This window comes from Halichoerus grypus, chromosome 7, assembly GCF_964656455.1.
Source record: "Halichoerus grypus chromosome 7, mHalGry1.hap1.1, whole genome shotgun sequence".
Classification (NCBI taxonomy): domain Eukaryota; kingdom Metazoa; phylum Chordata; class Mammalia; order Carnivora; family Phocidae; genus Halichoerus; species Halichoerus grypus.
The window spans coordinates 152,480,656-152,497,280 of NC_135718.1; the positions used below are offsets into that span (position 1 = coordinate 152,480,656).

Below are 16,625 nucleotides of genomic sequence, written 5' to 3' on the forward strand. Positions count from 1 at the left end.
GTAAAATTCCCAAGAAAGTCTATCTTCCCATTCTAGTTACACTCAGAAAAAGCTACACGCATACATGCATATGGGAGGGAGGGAGAGAGCTCTAAGGGAGCTTCACATCTACAAATCACTGCCTGGTAAAGGAGATACAGTACAGATGGAGGACTCAGGGTAGGAACATAGCAGAAGAGTGAAGGAAGTTGATGGTTGGCCACATCAGGGCAGGGAAAGAGAGAGTCTTCATCTATGTTTGTCCAACTTTGGAAGCCAATAGCAGCAAGGTCAGTGAATTAACTAATTTTGGGGAATTGGAGGTATCTAGAGAAAGAACAATCCACCTGCATAAGAACAGAAAACCCTAGGGTGCATGCAGATACTGTGAATAACTAACTGTTGAGAAGATTTTGAGCAAGGAGGAATTAGGAAAAAAATTTTATAGGGCAAGTTAGTACAAAGCATAAAAATTTTAAATATTAAAATTTCCCAGGAAATGGGGCCAAGGCTTAAGTGATTACTTTAAAACCACAAATGAACATTGTGATTGATTTCTTAAATGTTTCATAAATCAATGTTTCAGGAATCAAGTGAGATTTCCGGTTAGCTGTTTGGCATAAACATCATAAACATTTGCACTAGATCTAAGATTACTAGGTTTTGGATGAAGATAGAGGAGGGTTCAGTGGGGAAAGTCTAATGGTTTTTCTTTCAGGTTTAGATCTTCCTTATCCTTTTTTTGACTTGACCACATCTCTTCAGGAGATTAGGGAATTAGGTCCAGGTCTGCTCAGAAGCACCTTCTTGAACTAGTAGCTTGGTTCAATTTGTAGAACCCTGCCCTGAGGGCCATAGTTAGAAGATGTGGTGACTACCACTGGGGACATCAAGACTTATGGGAAAGATCAGATATGTAAAAGGAAAAAATATTTTTAAAGGAATAGATAGATGATAGATAGATAGAGATGATAGATGATCGATAAGTATATATATATACAGAGAGAGAGATAATAGGTAAATAGACATAGATTGATATAGATGATTGAGAGATGGTAGATGATAGGAAAATAGATGGATATAGATGATAGAGAGAGAGATAATAGATACAGATAGATCACAAGGAATAGAAAGAGCGATTCGAGACATGTGGGGTTAGCTTGCTGAAACTAGAAAAGACACATGTACAATTCAGCGAGGTTAAAACAAAAGACAGAGTTTTGAAGGAAGATGAGGATATTTCAGGTAAGAGAGATTTCCTTTAAGGATGTTTGGAGACCAGAAAATGAAACTGACATGTTTGGAATAATTACAGGTTTACTAAACTGGATTGGTGATTAAAAATTTGCCATAACAACAGGAGATAAGGTGGGTTTTTTATATAAATAACAAAAAAAAAAATTTCTGTACAGTCTTGAAGATGATGTAGCAGATGGTGTAGGAATTTGATGGGGCTTAATTACATAATCAGTGAACACATACATCCATAGCTAATATAAGTAAGAAACTATAATAAAGTGCCTTTTCTAATAAATACACAAAGCAAGACACTAATGAATGACAAACAAAAGGAGTTTATGACTTTCTATTCCAGTGATTAGGAAAATGTCATATTAGAGGACTTGAATTTGTTACCTTTTTAAAGCAGAGACATCTCAGAAGAAGAGAATGGTGAGAATGTGAAACTCAAGTAGAGCATGGAAGGAGGTCACATACATAAACTGATGTTCTAGCAAGACAAACTTTGAGGGAATGGAAGCTTATATGGAGAAGTAAGACCTCTGGAAACCTGTTATAATAGTGTAAGTGTTATGAGTAGGCATCAAGTTCAGGTAAAGGCAATTGGAATAAAAGATATTGATGATAGAACAAGAAAAAAATAAGTTAAGCAGAACTTGATGTTTAATTGGGTTTGAGAAATGAGGGCACAATGGATATAAAATGAGTAATGTAGGTATCTAGATGAACAAAATTAAGAAATTTAGCAAGGGACTCTGGTGGTGTGGCTGTGGGTGAGGATGGTATGATAGCCTGCTGGGGCTGCAGTGACCAAGTGTCACAGACTGAGTGCCTTAAACAACAGGAATTTATTTTCTTACAATTCTGGAAACTAGAAGTCTGAGTTCCACATTTGGGCAGAGTTGCTTTCTTCTGAGGCTTTTCTCTGTGGTTAGTATGACTGCCTTCTCCCTGAGTCTTCCTATGGTCCTCCCTCTGAAACTGTATGTGTCCACATTTCCTCTCCTTAGATGTTCACTAGTCATATCAGATTAGGGTCCACCCTCGTGTCCTCATTTTGATTTAATTATCTCCTTAAAGACCCTTTCTCCAAATAAGAGTCACATTCTGAGGTACCAGGGGTTAGAACTTCAACATGTGAACTTTGGGAGGACAGAATTCAGCCTGTAACAGGTGGAGATGGCACGTTTGGGTCAAGGTGAGACCTCTAAGTGGGAGGGTTCTGAAGAAAATGTGGGGCTCAGGAGAGAGATCCAAAATAAAGAATTCTGGAGTCACATTAGTTAATGAGAGTAGGAAGCCAATAGGAGTTGATGAATATTCAAGACTCAAGGAGTCTTGAATAAATAAGATTCTGTGTAAAAAAATATGGAGTTAGAAACAAAGGACAAAGATAGAAATTTGGGAGGTGGAAGACAGAATAGCCAATGAGGGAAACCAGGAAGGTGTGGTGTCAAAAAGACAAAAAAAAAAAAAAGACTTTCAAGGATCAGGTGATTGACCTTTGGAGGTTAGTGGCAATGAGGACAGAGGGAGGCCATTGAATTTTTAATCAGAAAGCCACTGATATACTTTAAGAAAAGAGATATGGAGCATTGAGAGAAGATCATTGATTCAAAGGGATTGAGGAGGGAATGAAGACGATAAATATATATTCATGTATTAGGGGAAAATGATGTTGGTACAAAGGAGAGAAATCGTCTGTGTAGATTCAGTACTTTTCTCAAGATAAAATTTATGCACATTTGATAGCAGAAAAAAGAGAATCAATGAAGAAAATAAAACAAATGATTCTGAAAAGGGAATAAATTAACAGTACCATATCCTGCAGTGTGTTGTTTATATTGTGTTCCAAAGAGCCTGCAGCCTCTCTCTCCATCCCAGTGCCCCATACAATCCCACTGGAGCAGCTCTGCATTTATGGCTTCACATAGTCACTTTCTATTAATTATGGCGTTTGGCCAAAGCCTTCTGGCACAAAACACATCTGAGATCCATTTCCTAGAAGAGGGAGAAGGGCAGGAACTGGAGAAGGTAGAGTAGCCCATTTTTTTAAAGAAAAATAACATGTAAAAATTGCTATCATTTGTCTCCTCTGAATATTGTCTGAATAATTATTACATATACATATTATATATATTATACATATATATGGAGATAGAGAAAGAGGATGTGTTAGAGACAGAAAGGGAAGGAAGAGGGTGAAATTCACCAGTGATGGTTTGTCTTTGCCATTAAAATATTCAATTAAAACATATGCCAAGAATCAGATGAGGAACTGGGAGCTTGAGGAAAGAATTTTGAAACCATTGTGGGGAGGTTGTTAGGGAATCAGTAAGACCTGAATACAGGAAAAAAATATCACCTTTCTGTTCCTTTACTGCCTTGTCTAGTTCTTTCTTTGTCTAAACACAATGGTTTTAAAATGGGGTCCCCCTAACCAGTAGGATTAGAATTGCCTAGAAATGTGTTAGGCATGCGAATTGTTTGGCCTTATCCCAGATCTACTGAATTAGAAACTCTCAGGATAGGGACTAGCAATCTGAGTTTTAACGACCCTCCATATGGTTCTGAAGCATGCAAAAATTAGAACATCATTGGTCTAAAATATTGACTGTGCTTTCTGACTGGAGATTTTCCCATACTATAACTTTAGTTGTAAACATCTATGGAGTATGGACTACTTCCTTCTTCCTTTGTCTTCCTCCACATCCTCAGTACAAGGATCTACACAGAGTTGGCATTTGGTAATCACATTTACTCTCTGACCAATAGTAGGCATCTCCTACAAGGTTGAGTGCACTGGGAGTTGGAAGTCCTTTTTTCAACTAGAAAATGGAGAGCCCCAATCAAAGCACCACTCAGGAGCTCATCTCCTCTGCTTTCCCTTATTCCTGGGAATGCTCTGTCACCTGTTTGTTTCACTGCTCTTCATTTACACTTTCATTGTCTTTGGAAACCTGGTCATCATCACAGTGGTCCAGCTGAATGTTCACCTCCACACTCCCATGTACTTCTTCATCAGCACCCTTTCTTTCCTGGAGATCTGGTACACCACATCGACCCTACCAAAGATGTTCACCAGCCTGCTGCGTGAAAAAAAGAGCATTTCCTTAAATGGTTGTCTCCTGCAGATGTATTTCTTCCATTCCACTGGCATCAGCGAGGTTTGTCTCTTGACAGCTACCTGGCCATCTGTAGCCCTCTTCATTATCCCACTATCATGACCCCCAGGCTGTGTGCCCAACTGACTTTCAGTTGCTGTGTTTGTGGTTTTATCACATCCCTCCCTGAGATTGCCTGGATCTCCACACTGCCATTTTGTGGCTCAATTCACCTTGAGCATATCTTCTGACTTCCTCCCTGTGCTACTCTTGGCCTGCACAGACCCACTAGCCATCGTCATGATTCAGGTAGTGGATGTTGTCCATTCAGTGGAGATTATTACAGCCCTGATGCTCATTTTCATGTCCTATGTTAGTATTGTGGCTGTAATTCTACGTATTCGGTCAGCTGAAGGCTGACGCAAGGCATTTTCCACGTGCATTTCCCACCTCACTGTCTTTCTGCTCTTCTTCGGCAGTGTGGCCCTCATGTACCTTTGCTTCTCTGCCACCTACTCCTTATTTTGTGATACAGTCATTGCTCTGGCCTTCGCAGTTTTTCCCCCCTTCTTCAACCCCATAATCTATAGTCTGAGGAATAAAGAAATAAAGGAAGCTATAAAAAAACACTGGGGTCAAGCTAAAATCTTTTTTCATAAGACCAAGGACCTCAAGTAAGATCTAATTATTGGAAGTCTACATAGTTGCTGGTGACTTTTCATTCATAACTCTCTGTGATCTGTCTTTTCCCATCAGCCTTTTACTGAAACTGGTCTTCCAGAGGTTACCAAGAAACAAAATTCACTAAAAACTAAATTTAATAGTTTCTTTCACTCTTTATCCAACCTGACATATGGTTGGATCTGACTTTTTTAAATAAGCTTTCTGCCACTCAGCTTAGTCAAGATAAATTTATACTGTGGAAATGATCTGGGTCAACATTTAATTTTAATGTAGTCAAAGTATTTGTTTGTAAGATGGTAATTGAAAAATCATCTTCATAAGACTAAGTTCTCTCCATGGTACCACCAATGGATATAGTTGAAAAATGAAAATCTTAATTCCTAAATTAAGTAATCATTATTTTTTATTTAAATTCAATTAGTCAACATATAGTACATACTTAGTTTCAGAGGTAGTGTTCAATAATTTATCAGTTGTGAATAACACCCAGTATTCATTATTGATAAATAGCTGTATAGACATATTTCAGCAGGTTCTCTTATGACTCACCTGCTCCATTTGCACATGGGTCCTATGTCTGGGTCAATAATGAGCCCAAGGCCATCCTTGTGTGCTGATGACCAACTGTAATGTGTGAAGTGAGTGTAGGCCATTGTGCTCAGGACCAAATCAACTTCATTATTATTGGTGACTATAAGAAATTAAGACCATGGGTAGACCTCTGTAAAATTGACAGAGGAGGAAACCTGACAAAGTCATTGGCTCCAATTGTGTGGTAGTTAAAGACTATGGCAAAGAATCTTAGGCCAAGAAGATCATTGAATAATATTGTAAATGCAAAAACAAAATTTAAAACTTGGCCTTAAAAAAATAAAGCAATATAACCATCAGTGAATCAGTATTTTTTTTTCATAATAAATAGAAAAACTTAATCTGTTTTCAATGTAATTAAGGATACTGTGTGAATTAAGCAACAACATCAATAAATCCCCATCAGATGAGTAAACCAATACGGCCACACTGAATTCTGAATGTTTCAGCTGGCTGGTCAACAGTGTTGAACAACTCTTCTCTTTTCCCTTGGCTTTGAGGATACTGGACTTTTCTTGTCCTATTTTGTTTGAGGGCTCTTTCTCTTGCTGACTCTTCTTATATATGCTTCATAAAGGGTGATTTTCTCCAGGGCTCACACCCCAGTTAGGACATGATAAAGCTTACTACAATGTAAATGCTAGGAGATTTTCCCTGCCCCTAGCCCACCACACAAATCCTATGGTTGTCAGCCTCATTATCCCACGACTGTACCACAGCCATGCCCTCATCCTCATGCCTAAATGTTATGATACCAGATGGAAAGACAGGAGTTAGGGAAAAGGGCTGATAAGAAGAGGCTAATACTATCTAATAAAGATCTTAGATAGAATATGACCTCACTGATATGAGGAATTCTTAATCTCAAGAAACAAACTGAGGGTTGCTGGAGTGGGGGGTGGGGTGGGAGGGATGGGGTAACTGGGTGATAGACACTGGGGAGGGTATGTACTTTGGTAAGCGCTGTGAATTGTGCAAGACTGTTGAATCTCAGATCTGTACCTCTGAAACAAATAATGCAATATATGTTAAGAAAAAAAAAAGAAGAAGATAGCAGGAGGGGAAGAATGAAGGGGGGGAAATCGGAGGGGGAGACGAACCATGAGAGACGATGGACTCTGAAAAACAAATTGAGGGTTCTAGAGGGGAGGGGGGTGGGAGGATGGGTCAGCCTGGTTATGGGTATTAAAGAGGGCATGTTCTGCATGGAGCACTGGGTGTTATGCACAAACAATGAATCATGGAACACTCCATCAAAAACTAATGATGTAACGTATGGTGATTAACATAACAATAAAAAATTTTTAAAAAAAGATCTTAGATAGAGAAGGGAAGGTCAATGAGAGAAAACCCATAGGTTGTGGGTGGAAACATTCTGAGAAGGAAAGTCTTCAACATATACTTGATAGAAGAAAATGAGGGAAAATGAGGGAATAGAGGAAAAGGGAGACCAGTAGTGTTGCTGGGTTTAAGTAGTGCATCTATTTCTCATGTTCTTCCAGAGAAATGAGAAACAGAATTACTTCACTGATTGACTGACTAGTTATTTTAACTGTACCTTCCCAAGTGCAATATCATTAGAGAACTGATACACATGAATCTCCAGCAGGGGAAAGGGTTACACACTTTTCTTAACTGTTCTCTCCACTTTTTGTATTATATAATCCTTTCCTAGATATTATCAATGTTCCTACAACTTCATATAGCTAAAACTATCTCTCTTACATCCATACTTTTCTACCTTCAAGCTGCTCTCCCAACTGAGGCTGAGTTATTTATTGAAATTTAGATCTGATCACTTTATTACTCTGCTTAAAAACCTATGATTAAACCCACCCTACTTCAGATTGTGAATGGAATTTTACTAGGTAGCCTGTGTGTGTGTGTGTGTGTGTGTGTGTGTTGACCACAGACAATTCCAAGCTGAGAGAAAAAACAAAAGCAAAGGAAACAGAAAAAAAAAGTTCACGGTGTGTCGACATTCATACCTTACTTTCTAACCATGCCCTTAGTAAATGCATAGGATTAAGGAAATGTGTGGCTTCTGACTTGGTGGGAACAGGAACAGCTAACTCACTCTTCTTAATTTTAGATATATTTCTTTTATCAACAACTATGATGCATTTATTAATCATAGTTTTGTTTCTAATAATAAAATAACATTTTTATATTCACAGCTGCAATTATATTTATTGATAATAACAATAATACAATTTTCTCCTTATTGGACATGGACTGTATATAAGACATTGTAATAAATGTCTCCTGTATATATGTTACTCGATAACAATCTCAAGCAATAGGTATTATTATCATTCTTTTTTTTTTTTTTTAAAGATTTTATTTATTTATTTGAGAGAGAGAGAATGAGAGACAGAGAGCATGAGAGGGAGGAGGGTCAGAGGGAGAAGCAGACTCCCTGCCGAGCAGGGAGCCCGATGCGGGACTCGATCCCGGGACTCCAGGATCATGACCTGAGCCGAAGGCAGTCGCTTAACCAACTGAGCCACCCAGGCGCCCTATCATTCTTATTATATAGTGAGAAAACTGTGACTTACAAGAGTTAAGTGATTTGTCTAAGGACATACATTTAGGAAGAGGCTGGGCTGTGATTTGAACCCCATTCTATTTTACTTCGGAAGCCATGCTCTTAACCACCATGCTATATTCCTAATATCATGCTGATATTCTTGAGAAAAGAGAGAGGTGAGGAGGACTTGCTTCTCAGCAGCTACAGCATAGGCCATCCCTGAGGTTCTTGTTAGTGCTATTGAAATAGTTCATCTATTTCTTCAAGAAACTTTAAAAATGTTTCACTATATGCAGAGGAAAGTGTAAGTGTTGGAATGATGCTGGTATAAGGCCCATTCTCTGATGTGCAGAAGCTCACAATCTGAGACCAGAGTTGACATCAGTTGACCCATGAGCTGGATCCGGGTGGTGGGAGGTCCACACCCCTGCCCCTGTCTTTGGAACGTGGGTTCTGCTTGCCTTTCCCCCTTTGAGGGGCTTCTCCAAGGACACAGTCTTGACATAGTGATGTGGTGCTCACAGCATCTGGGCAGTATACATGACTGAAACCCGTTAATGCCTCTATATAAACTTTTAAGGCTGGCAATTGGGTGTGAAGATCCGCCCATCCTGTGGTCACCCAAGACAAACCTTGTATACAAGTTTCCTTTGCTTATTAAACCTGCCGTCTACCAATCTGGAGTGGCCTGCCTCTTTTTGGGTCTCTCATTGCCCTCTGAATATGGGGACTGGCTTCAGATTACACCTAGGAAGCTCCAGAAGAGTTTGTAAACCAACACATGGATGCTGTAGACTTTATCCTGAAAATGTACTTTTTCCCCAATACTTGGAATCTCAGAAGAGTCCACACTGGGCACTAAGAGTCCACACTGGCCATCTCCCCCATCCTGGGCAACACCATGAGTCCATAGTTCCAATCTGTGCCTGCTACTTCCGTGGATCTGTGGATTTATCATCCACAATTAGGAACCAACCTACCACATTGTGGCCCGATAATTTGTACATATCAGGCAATGATAGGTTCTGGAAAAGAGTTCCCACAGGAGAACTGGAGAGAAGCCTATACAAGTACAATACAAAAAGTAATAACAAAATGCATAAAATCATGGCAGACGTAGTAACTATTTTTGGTGAGTCAAGAAAAATTTCAAAGAGAAATTATATTTTTTCTGAGACTTGAAGAAACTTTACTGTTTCTTTACGTTGGTTATTTACCCTTAGATCTTCACCCCCATTTAACTTAGGAAGAGTTCTTGATACAAACTAAGGACAGACTATGGACCACTTTTTTTTTTTTTAAGTTTTTATTTATTTATTTGACAGAGAGAGACATAGCGAGAGAGGGAACACAAGTAGGGGGAGTGGGAGAGGGAGAAGCAGGCTTCCCGCCTAGGAGGGAGCCCAATATGGGACTTGATCCCAGGACCCTGGGATCATGACCTGAGCCAAAGGCAGACGCTTAACAACTGAGCCACCCAGGTGCCCCAGTGGACTGCTTTTAAGGAATACCTTACTTTCTTTCATCCCCAATAATGGCAAGATAGAATTTTTGCTGGGAAGAATAAAAGCTTCTTCCTATGTAGTGGAAGTACTTACTCCAAGTAAAACCAGGAGCTGATACAGCCAGAAAGTAATTTGGGATAAATGAGTTTTAAAAATTGTTTGCAATTAAACTTTTGACATTTATAGTAATTTTTGCTCATTCATTCATTCATTCTTTACTTTAGAAAAGATTTATCAAATGTCTATTATCTATTTTTTTAAGATTTAATTAATTTATTTGAGAGAGAGAGAGAGAGAAAAAGCATGAGTGGGGGGAGGGGCAGAGGGAAAGGGAGAAGCAAACTGCCTGCTGAGCAGGAAGCCCCATGTGGGACTTGATCCCAGGACCCTAAGATCATGACCTGAACCAAAGTCAGATGCTTAACAGACTGAGCCACCCAGGAGCCCAGTTGTCTACTAAATATTGGTTCTTGCACCTTGAAGGTAGACATTTATAGCAGGTCTTACCAGGGTGTTGTCCTCTTGATAGTAAGAGATAGTAAGATGATCAGCAAATCATTTCCTTTTGTTTTGAAGACTCTGGCTGTCTTCACATTTCTCCTAATGCCCCAGGTCACTTCCTCTTGCCTACACCCACATGACATTCGCAATGAGAAGGCTCATCTCTGGGCCAGTTTTTGAAAGACCATAAAGCAGTACTAATTTTCTCCAAAGTTACCTCAAAAATAGTTCTGGAATTCTCTTCACTAAAATTCCTCTGAATCCTACAGCACTAATTGATCAAAGTGTGGTCTTATCTTTTAATTTGTTTCCAAAAAGGCGAGAAGATGATATAATGGAACTTCCGTTGTAGACTTGAAAATGTCTTATCTTTCAGTGATGGATTTACAAATGTTCTGGTTCAAGTGACTTATAACAAACTATTCTTCCACCTTTTTTGTTAGAAACCATTGTTTTCATGAGAAAATCAAATGTTACTGACATCAGTTTGCTTGTTGCATTTTGCATGCAGCCAACAGTAAACACAGGGACCATTAGCATATTCTTATTATATATGTAATGTGAAAAGTGGGCCCTCTGTTTTGTAACTCCTCGAGAATAGGCATCTTGCTTTGTTCACCTCTCTGTTCCCAGTGACTGTTGGAATTCTTTGTCCATAGAAATGCTCAATGACAGTTTGCTCAAAGAGTAAAGTTTTAGAATAGAGGTAGTCTATGTTTCTTGACAAATTACAATGATAAAAAAATTAAGTTATAGAAAAAACTCAAACTATTCCCACATTCACCAGAGAAGCACAGGGGAGGGGAGATAATGGGCAAAGGCAAGATATCTGGTCTATCTGCAGTCGCATATACAGCCAATTTTAATAGTGGAATGAAGCCAGGTTACAGATAATCCACTTAAATTTCTATGACTGGCATATATGTAGATGTTAAGTAGAACTTTCATTGATATCGTGGGACTCTAGTCCCTTAAATATAAGCATAGTTTAATCATGGCTATGAAGGAGATAATATGTTCAGTCCTGGCACTTGGCTCCTCCTTTCCTTTATCTTAATGAGAATAATATTTTTTAGTTGAGCTCTTTTTTCCCTGAGGGGCCATGGCACCAAACCTGCTGTTTTTATAAGGTTTATGAGGACTGAGACTTATATAGTTTCCCTCAGCATTGCTGTACTCAAAGACAATTATTAGTGGATGGGAACATCAAGCAATTTTATGTGAGATTTTTAAATGATGCATTTCAAATCATTCTTTACAAGATACAGCCTTAGCTTTATGAGGAATTAGCCCATAGCAGATCCCTGCCCTTTACATTCTGATTTTCAAAATTAATGATTCAGAATAAAATGTATGACTTGTAACTGAAATATAAAGTGAGCCATATAACAATTCTCTGAAATAGGTGGATGGGTCACTACTATCCCCATTATATACTTAACAAAATTAAAGCAAATTTCTAATGCTCATCTGGTTGTTAAATGGAGGAATCAAGCCTTTAAACTAGATGGTTCAGTTTCAAATCCAGTGTACTTACCATTATCCCCACCTCTCCTTCCGCCTCAATCACATGGTTCATTGTATAAAGCAAATGTCATGAGTTTTGGTTTTTCTTATTCAATGCAGTGATACTAAATAAAAAAATAATAAAATAAGTAAGAGAGACTGAGAGAAGATTATAGTAGGGAGAAAAAGAGTTCTATTTTTTAATGACAGGATTGCAAACTTGAATAATATATATTCTTTTTTTTCTCTTAAAATTTTTTTTATTATTATGTTATGTTAATCACCATACATTACATCATTAGTTTTTGATGTAGTGTTCCATGATTCATTGTTTGTATATAACACCCAGTGCTCCATGCAGAACGTGCCCTCTTTAATACCCATCAGCAGACTAACCCATCCTCCCACCCCCCTCCCCTCTAGAACCCTCAGTTTGTTTTTCAGAGTTCATTGTTTCTCATGGTTTGTCTCCCCCTCTGATTTTCCCCCTTCATTCTTCCCCTCCTGCTATCTTCCTTTTTTTTTTTTTTTTGAATAATATATATTCTGAATAGAGTTAAGGCACAAATAACTTTAGAGGATCTGAAGTGATAAGAATTAACATCGATATGGTTAATTGTAAAAAGATCACTTTATGTTTTTGAATTATATTACCTAATATTCTAACCCATTTAAGAGACAAAAATTAGAGACATTTTAAAACGAGAACTAATTCTGGAGAAACAAAAATTAAAAATTTTAAAATAATAAAATAATAATGACCTTTATCCCACGGGAAAGAAATTGTTTTATGGTAAATTTAACAGTTTTCCTTGTTGGTAAATGAGCTGAGAAGGTGGAACTCCAGAAAATCCACAGTAAACGTGATATGAATGTTAATGCTGCCAGTTGGGGATACTCCAGAATTTGGGGTATAGAGCATCTCTTGGAGTTTCTGGGCCCAGGAAAAGATCTGATAACTGAGGGGAGGCCCCAGGCAAGCTGGACAGAGCTGATTAAACGGGTATGTGAAGCACAGATCTGCCTAGTGCCGATAACCTTGACCCATACAAGAACCCTGCAAATTATTCCCGCCCTTGCAAAAGGGAAGGTAAGACTCCTCTCTGATGAAGTCGGGGGTGCACTCCAGCTTCATCTGCAGCTGCTCAGCACTCACCCACCTACAGAGCAACATATAATTTTAAAGATAGCAGAGGGCTCTAAATCTCCACTGCATTCGAATCAGAGTCTCTATGTTGTCAGAGCCAATGAGCATTCTTGGAAAACTATAAAAGTAGCAAGAAGGTCAGGGTTCCAAGTGTTAAACCACTAGGATCTAAGATGTTCTCATCATGTCCCTCTGTCAATCCCAAGGGCACCCTGATCCTCGCCCCAACGTGGTGGTGCTCAGGGGACTACAGGGACTTGATCAGCCTAGAAGGACTCAGAAGATGGGGCGGGGCTGAGCCTCAAGGGCAGCTGCCGGACTAGCAGCTAGAGTGCAGCCAGAGAAGCTTGTCCCATGAGTCTCTTCTGGCTGAAATGGCTGAAAACTCAAAGAACACTGGGTTATGATGCATAAAATCTCTTCCCTGACTCTTGCGCACTTCCACATCGCTCCCTGCCCTAAAGACTATTGTTCTTACCTACTTTTATTTTATTATTTCATGGTGACCAATCCTGCTGATGGGGACCTGTTATTTCTTTGGTCATAAGGTTATCACAGGGTTGGCACCATTGGTGAGAAGATTCTGGAACGGGACAACCAGAGATGTTGATGAATTAAGAGAAGCTAGGCTAGAACAGATAAAGAACAGGGTGGCATGATGGTGATACTCACAGGGACTTGACTCTTTGTTTGCATATGTGCAAACCGAAAGCCATGGGATGGGATGCCTCTCAGACCCTACCTCTGTTCACAAATAAAAATAGGGATGGTAATACCTGCTTCACAGAATCTTCTAAAGATTAGAAATTAATGTGAATCAATCATGTCAACATAAAAATTATATGTACATTAAGATAATTGATGGTGGTTCTTATCTCTTAGATAAAGATTCTTTTTAAAGATTTTACTTATTTATTTGAGAGAGAGAGAGCACGAGTGGGGGTGGGGGCAGGGGCAGAGGGAGAGGGAGAAGCAAGCTCCCCACTGAGCAGAGAGCTTGACCCCCTGGGCCCTGGGATCATGACCTGAGCCAAAGGCAGATGCTTAACCAACTGAGCCACCCAGGCGCCCCTCTCTTAGATACTAAGATTTTAGAATGTCTTCTCCCCACCCCAATTCCATCAGAGGTTCCTTGGTGCATGTGATATAATTCATTCTCTAAGATTTGTGTTCCTGCCTTTAATACTCCAGTATATTTGAATATAATGAAATAATATGGAAAAGTAAAGCAATACTAGACTTTCAAGAAAAGAATTTAAAGCTCTCTTAGTTGAAGGAGAGAGAAGAGGGGAACCAGAAATGTAGAACCAGCTCTACTCTAGTAGAACATGAAGCTGGGGTATATAAGTTGGAATCACACTAGAATGAAGTGTGGGGAGCATATCTAGCTCGGGTAGTCCTCTGCTTTGTAGGAGGGCCTGAAGCCATCCTACTATTTTCTTTTTGTTTGTTTGTTTCATTTTGTAAAGTTGCCAAAAAGAACTATGCCTTTGGAGAAGAATTTCAGCTTCCCTTTCTCTCCATTAAAAGTAATTCATAAAACAGGATGACTTTTATCCAACATTTTAGAACTCTGTCCCATTTTCAAAAATTTTGCGATTTCATTAGTTTGTCAAACAAGGTATCCTAATTTTTGCTTCATGAAATACAAATAAACACACATATATCTTACTTCCTTCATTCCTTCCATTTGAATGATTAAGGGTACAGCTAAATCAGATTTTTAAAAACCCAATCTATAAAGCCAGGAATAAAATTTTCTTCCTATTTTGGCAAAGGCTCTACAGAGAGATTTAGGATATCTTGTTAATTTAAAGGCTGTTAAAAATCTGCAGCTGGGTTTTCATGAAGTTGTTGAGTTGTATTTCCCAGAGATAGGTTGGACAAGAACCTATGTATGCCCTGAATTCCTGTCATTCTGCAGAGTCCAAAGATTGGGTGATCCAGAGTTCCATCCTGATTTACCATTCTCAGACATGGACTCTAAGACTAATCAAAGAAACACAACAGAATTTTAACACAGCCGGTTTATCTTACATCTATAACTGTTTTTTCTTTCTAATTTTTCATTTAAAAACTTTTATGAAGTCTTATTGAGAAACTTTTGGAGCCACGGTCTCTCTGAACTGCTGAATCACCCAGCATCTGTGTAAGTTAGCAGTTCCTTTGGCTGGACCTGTCGTCTCCTGAAGATAACGTGTGGACCTGTCTCCTGAAGATAACGCGGACTGTAGCTGGCGGGATTCCGGCCCCAAGGCTCTTTTTTGACTCTTCTACATATGTAATGTTTCTTTCATCTTTATCTGAAGAAGACTAGACAATTTCATGAGAATTGTCTCTCTTTGTCTTCTTCCTCTCTTTTGGATACATTTTATCTTCCCAGGTTCTTGACCTTTCCGAAAAGTGAAGCGCTTTCCAAAGGAAACTGTGAGTACAGAATTCTTTGTAGTACAATTTGTCACTGATATAATTAGGAAAGCTGTCTCTTTTGAACTTTCTGCACTGTATTTGATAGAATCTATAAGAATTGCTTCTTGGCTTTTAAGAACTAGAGAAGCTTAATTTTAACTCTTTTTGTAATATTTCACTTTAAAGAATGACCTTGAGCTTATGCCTACACAGCATCAAAACCTAGCAATGACCTGTTTACATGGGTTCATGTAGAGAACAAATAGGTAACTTGGGGCAAAATAATACACAAGCAAGATCTGGGCTCCTTAGAATGATTTCATTCTGTAGCCAAACTAATAAAGGCCATCCACAAAGTGGCAATTATATTTTGGGAGGAAGAAGATGAAAATTTGAACTTGGTATTCAGTGTTCTGGCTGAGGTAAGCTGGGGGAAACTGCCCATATCCAGATGAATGAAGGTAAGCCCTATGGAGATTTCAGAGGATATTGCCCCAAATAGGTCAGATTCCACTTATGTCATGTTTTACAGTATAACGTTTTACATTGAAAAAGCCAATTATTGGGATGCTAATAATTTGAAATTTATAACAATTGGATAAAGGATGTGCTGAACTTTTTGTTTGTAGTGTTTCTGAATAAAGCAAATAAAAAGGGTAAACAATATATGAGCTATATTTTATGTAAAAAAACAAACATTTCCGAATGTTTGTGTACGCCATTCATCAAGTTTATTACAAACCATGTTTAGTTATTCATTAGATTAAATTCAGAATGATCAGTGCATGTCAACACTTTTTTAACCTTTGAAAAGAAAATAAAATTACATCTCTTTTTTATTCCTCTGAAATGGGTGATTTTGCTAATTCAAACTTGTCTCCCATCATTCATCCAAATTAATTCTATTTATAGAACTTAGTAAATGTAGTCACACATTTATGTGAAAAGTTGGAAAAATGTTCTGAATGATATACAATTATTAGCCTAAAGGGTAGCTACATGTGATTAAAGTTATGTAAATATCCTAGAGCCCTTGTGACAACAGGCTTTTACAGGCTTCAAGACATACGAATGTAAGTTCAACACGAGTAAATGCCTTGGGACATAGAAAAGGGACATCACAGAGATTTGAGAACCAGCAAGAGATAGAAAATTTTTAACTTTCAGGCTATGGAGAGCGGTGGACCAAAGGTGCTGGAAACAGCGGAGGAGATCCAGGAAAGGCGTCAGGAGGTGTTGACTCGCTACAAGAGGTTCAAGGAGCTGGTTGCTGAGAGGGGTCAGAAGCTTGAAGATTCCTATCACTACCAGGTTTTCAGACGAGATGCAGATGACCTAGAGAAGTGGATCTTGGAGAAACTCAAGATCGCAGATGATAAGAGCTATGAAGACCCAACTAACATACAGGTACTCCGTTCCTGTGACTTCCC

General features: G+C 38.7%; 1 protein-coding gene and 1 pseudogene across 1 annotated transcript in view; both read left to right on the forward strand.

Annotated features, from left to right (window-relative positions):
• The first annotated feature begins 4,053 nt into the window (after positions 1–4,053).
• LOC118521358 (olfactory receptor 6K2-like) lies at positions 4,054–5,000 on the forward strand (annotated as a pseudogene).
• Positions 5,001–15,078: 10,078 nt separating this feature from the next.
• SPTA1 (spectrin alpha, erythrocytic 1) overlaps positions 15,079–16,625 on the forward strand; it is a 70,933-nt gene continuing 69,386 nt past the window's right edge. Inside the window, exons 1-2 of the mRNA XM_078078482.1 lie at positions 15,079–15,213; positions 16,363–16,602. Coding sequence (XP_077934608.1) covers positions 16,366–16,602 — 237 coding nt within the window. The 5' untranslated portion in view covers positions 15,079–15,213; positions 16,363–16,365. The remainder of the gene's footprint in view (positions 15,214–16,362; positions 16,603–16,625) is intronic.